The sequence below is a fragment of the Rhinichthys klamathensis genome, unplaced genomic scaffold (genome assembly GCF_029890125.1).
Source record: "Rhinichthys klamathensis goyatoka isolate OS25496 unplaced genomic scaffold, OSU_Roscu_1.1 h1tg000755l_1, whole genome shotgun sequence".
Lineage (NCBI taxonomy): Eukaryota > Metazoa > Chordata > Actinopteri > Cypriniformes > Leuciscidae > Rhinichthys > Rhinichthys klamathensis.
The window spans coordinates 1-5,000 of NW_026607161.1; the positions used below are offsets into that span (position 1 = coordinate 1).

General features: G+C 38.2%; 1 protein-coding gene across 1 annotated transcript in view; it reads left to right on the forward strand.

Moving 5' to 3' along the window:
• The first annotated feature begins 2,352 nt into the window (after positions 1–2,352).
• Positions 2,353–5,000, forward strand: part of LOC130077531 (fibrillin-1-like) — an 81,580-nt gene continuing 78,932 nt past the window's right edge. The window contains exon 1 of the mRNA XM_056242808.1: positions 2,353–2,539. Within this exon, the coding sequence (XP_056098783.1) occupies positions 2,353–2,539 (187 nt within the window). The remainder of the gene's footprint in view (positions 2,540–5,000) is intronic.

Sequence of the window (5,000 nt, forward strand, 5' to 3'; positions counted from 1 at the left end):
ATACACTTGAGCGCATTCTGGTGCGTTACGGCAAATTAATGGGACCGATCAAAATGATTCCGCTTGGTTTGAAAAACCCGGAATTAAAGCACATCATGTCATTTAGGCGTCACACGTACATGATTTTAAATGCTGAATTTCAAAATCTGGAAGTTGCTGTAAAAATGACGTTGAATGGGAAAAATTAAACGATATTTATCTCTGTTGATTCAATGAAATGTTTTACATGCGGGAAACAGGGCCATGTAAGACAGTCGTGTCCTTTAAATATGGAGGCTGAGAAGGAGAGTAATTCTGTAACGGAACAGGTGAATACCGCGGCGGATAATAATAACATTGCAGAAAGTGTGTCTACTGACAATGTACAGCTAGATGAAACTGCAGTTTTATCTAATAGTGGAGAGGGTTCTGGTGTGCTTGCACAAGATTGTCCCACTGAAGATACAGACAGAGCCCCCGTCATTAGTACACATGAAGGTGACAATGCTCTAGTTGTTGAGGAGCTCATTGCTTCAGGGGTAGTTAGATGCAAAATACTCAGAAAAGCAAAGTGAGCCTGAATACTCGCCTGTCCAAAGCAGCAGCCTGTTACAGGATGATATAGATCTGTTGTCACAGAGAACTGATGACTTATCTGAGAATGATTCTGAAAGTGAATGTCCAGATATTGGAGAAGAACACGATGCCAATTCACAAGGAAATTCTGTGGGGAATTTTCTTACTCCCCATTTAAAACCTCCTTTTACACAGCTCAAGAGTTGAGCAATTTCCTAGACGCTACTAAAAATCAGAGAAAACCCAAATTGGATAAACACTTTCCTGATTTAGAACTTTTTGTGGAGTCTGGTGCCATTGCCATGCGAAAGGCGACCTTGGAGGAACTAGATCAACCAAAACGCTACAGGCTTAAAAAACTTGTTAGCATGGTTAGAAAAAGTCTAAATTCGCGTCTGAAAAAACATTGATCTTATGAAAAGTGTTAAAAGGCAGATGTGGTGGGTGGTTTTATACCCCTTTATTATTTTTGTCATGACTTTTTTTAATATTGGGTGTCTAAATATTAATGGTTGTCATAGTTCAGTAAAAAGAAATGATCTTTTCAATTATTTAATTCTTAAAAAGGCTGATGTGATTTTACTTCAGGAAACGCACACAGATTTGCAGAACCAGTCACAGTGGTGTAGTGACTGGAAGGGTAATGTTCTTCTGAGCCATGGCACAAACGTGAGTGCAGGGGTAGCGTTTTTGTTTTCACCCCGGGTTGGTGGTATTTTAAAGAGTTTTGAGATAATACCAGGAAGAATATTACGAGTAGATGTTACTTTAGGTGACACAGTTTTTTCTCTGTTTAATGTGTATGCTCCAAATGATGGCCGGGAGCGCATCACTTTTTTTGAAAAACTATCAGATGCATTATCGCACTGTCCCCAGAATAATATTGTTTTACTGGGAGGTGATTTTAATTGCACTTTAAATCAGAAATTGGATCGGAATCATAATGAACCACATCCTCCTTCAGCCAAGATTCTGAAAAGTGTAATTGATTATTATAATTTTGTCGATTTGTGGAGAGATGCATTTCCTGGGCTTAAACAGTACACATGGATGAAAGTCAACTCAAATAACATGTCTGGAGCTAGACTTGATCGTTTTTATACTGAATTATGTAATAGGGGAAGGTTTTTTAGGAATTCTATTTCGCCCACTTTTCTCTCAGACCATCATTATATTTGTATGGCTATTTCTGTTGAGACCACTAAATCCTACAAATCACTTTGGCACTTTGATAACGGTTTACTTCAGGATCACTGCTTTGTCCACTCTTTTCACCTCTTTTGGGATTCTTGGAGAGAGGAGAGAGTACATTTCCCATCCTTAAGTCAATGGTGGGATGTCGGCAAGGTGCAGATAAAAATATTCTGTCAGCAGTTTACTGCACATACCAGGGGTGCCCTAGTGGAGAAAATGAAAGCCATTGAACAAGAAATCCTTGGAGAAAGCAGTCACAGTGCCACAGGATCCATCTCCACTGACTCTTTTGAACGAAAGAAATTTCTGTTACGCAGCTTGGCGGAAGAACAAGGAAAAACTGCCCTTGTAAGGGCAAAGTTCACCCGCCTAAATAATATGGATTCTCCTACTGCTTTTTTCTTTGGACTTGAAAAAAAGCCAAGGGCGCATAAGCATCTTCATCAACTGAAGCTTCCAGATGGAAGAATATTAACAACACAAACAGAAATGAATGCTTTTGCTATTTCCTTTTATGAAGATTTATACCGTTCAGAGCCATGTAATGGAGTAGAAGCTGATGTTCTTCTGAGTGACTTGCCTCAATTATCAAACAGGGACAAGATGGATCTTGAGAGCCCTTTGACAATGGCTGAACTTTCGAGAGCTGTCCAGGAGTTGAATCCTGGAAAGTCACCTGGTTTGGATGGTCTTCCATCCGAGTTTTATAAAGCTTTCTGGAACTTCATTGGCCAGGATGTGTACGATGTTTTGGCGGAAAGCATTGAAAGAGAGACCCTTCCTCTAAGCTGTCGGAGAGCGGTTTTAACTTTGATCCCCAAAAAAGGAGACCTTGGTTGCTTAAAGAACTCATTCTCATAACTCATAACTCTTACACGCCCCGTCTCCTTGCTGTGCGTTGATCTAAAAATCTTTTCGAAAGCCTTAACCAACAGATTGAAGAACTGCATAGAAACTGTTATCCACAACGATCAGTCTTACTGTATTCCTAACCGAACAATATTTGACAATCTTTTTTTGGTTAGAGATATCATTTCAGTGGCAAAAAGGCATAACTTGGACATTGGTCTACTTTCTTTGGACCAAGAAAAAGCCTTTGATAGAGTGGACCACTCTTATTTATTTAAGACTCTTGAGGCTTTTGGATTCGGTCATCATTTTGTGTCTTTTATCAAGCTCATGTACAGTGATATTTATAGCATGTTAAGAGTAAATGGAACATTAACTAGACCTTTTTCAGTGACAAGAGGAATAAGACAAGGGTGTCCTCTATCAGGTCTACTCTATGCTATTTCTATTGAGCCTTTTTTAAGTCTGTTGAGAAAAAGATTATGTGGTATTGGTGTTCCTGGTTGCCCCAAAGTACCCCAAGTAAAACTTCTAGCATATGCAGACGATGTAACTCTGATAATTAGAAACTCAAATGATATTGAAAATAATATTTTTCAGAATGCAACCTCTGCACGTATAAATTGGGGAAAATGTGCTTCTTTGTTAATGGGAGATTGGCATAGTTCAGGACCTCCTAATTTACCAAATCATTGTAAATGGGCACAAGATGGTTTAAAAGTTCTTGGCATATATTTTGGAACTGATCAGTACATGGAGAAGAACTGGGAAGGAGTGGTTGACCGGGTTATTGGTAAAATCCAAAAGTGGAAGTGGATTCTCCCTCAGCTTTCATATAGAGGGAGATGCCTGGTGATTAATAATCTGGCCGTTTCAATGCTGTGGCATAAGGTTACAGTGTTAGATCCCCCTAAAGAACTGCTTTTAAAGGTTCAAAAGGCATTTGTTGATTTCTTTTGGAATGGCCATCATTGGCTTCCTCCTGGAGTGCTGTATCTTCCCGTTGCAGAGGGAGGTCAAGGCCTTATACATGAATCCAAAATTGCAGCAATGAGACTACAAACATTGCAAAAACTGCTGTACTGCTCTGATGGTATGCCATGGATTGATTATTGTTTGTATATCCTTAAAGAACTTTGGAGGAACAGATCTTGACAAAGAGCTGTTCTTAATTGAGAAGCCTTGTGTTAAAAATGTGTATGGTTCTTTTTTCAAGTTCTATGAATCAATTTTTCAATCATGGAGTTTGTTAAAATTTTCAAGAGTGGGCGATGAAAATTATGGATGTGCAGAACCTTTGTTTTTTAACTCTTTTTTTAAGCTACAGCCTCCATTATCAGGTTCTGTAATTAAAATGTTTCTGAATGCTGGAATAACTAGAGTTATAGATCTGCTTGATATAACAAGAGGTCAGTGGCGAACGGCTCAGTCACTGGCTGACCAGGTTGGGTTGAGGTCAGTAAGAATAGTGGAAAGTGTAGTTAAGAGCTTTAAGGCCTGTTTCCCCCCGGATTTCACAGCATTTGTAGATTCTGCTTTAAATAATGGCTTGTTATCTAAGACTTTTCCGGCATTAAAAGTTGTTCCTAAAAATTTGGAAATTGAAGAGAACACTAAGGTTCTTTTGTTAAAGGGGTTTGAACTTCTGGATTTCCAAAGTATGGGGAAGAAAATGGTTTATTTTGTTTGTGCTAAATCGGCACACTTTGGCCAGTTGAAGGAAAGGGTAGACACTAAATGGAGGATGTACCTATCAGTGCCCAGAGATGTGGATCCTCCGATTCCCAAAAAGTGTGGAGATCTAGAGTGGAGAATACTCCACAGTGTGTTGGCTACAAACAACTTTGTTTCGAAATTTAATGAAGTGGTTTTACCTGAATGTCCTTTCTGTAAGGCTTCCGATACTGTTTTTCATTTATTTTGTGAGTGTTCAAGGCTGGTTCCACTTTTTGCACTTTTGGAAAAACTAATTATGAAATTGGGTTTTTCTTTTACAAACACCCTTTTTATTTTTGGTTGCAAGTATAAACAGTCATGGCGCGAACAGTGTGTGCTTGCCAATTTTTTAATGGGCCAAGCCAAGTTAGCAATCCTGAAAACACATCAATGTAAAAATGCTGCTCAAGATGTTGATTTGTTGGTACTTTTTAAATCATTGGTAGAATTTAGGGTTGCTATTGAATTTGCATATTACAAACAAATTGATAATGTACCTTTTTTTACAATGAGGTGGGGCGTGAAAGATGCTTTAGTGATAATTAGTGAGTTTGGAAATTTGTTTTTTAATTGGTAAAATAACCAATACATTTTTTTTATTTTATTTTTTTATTATTATTATTATTATGTGTGTGTTTTGTATATTAGCTCTGTAATGTCCTGGAAAATGGGGTAAATTAAAAGGG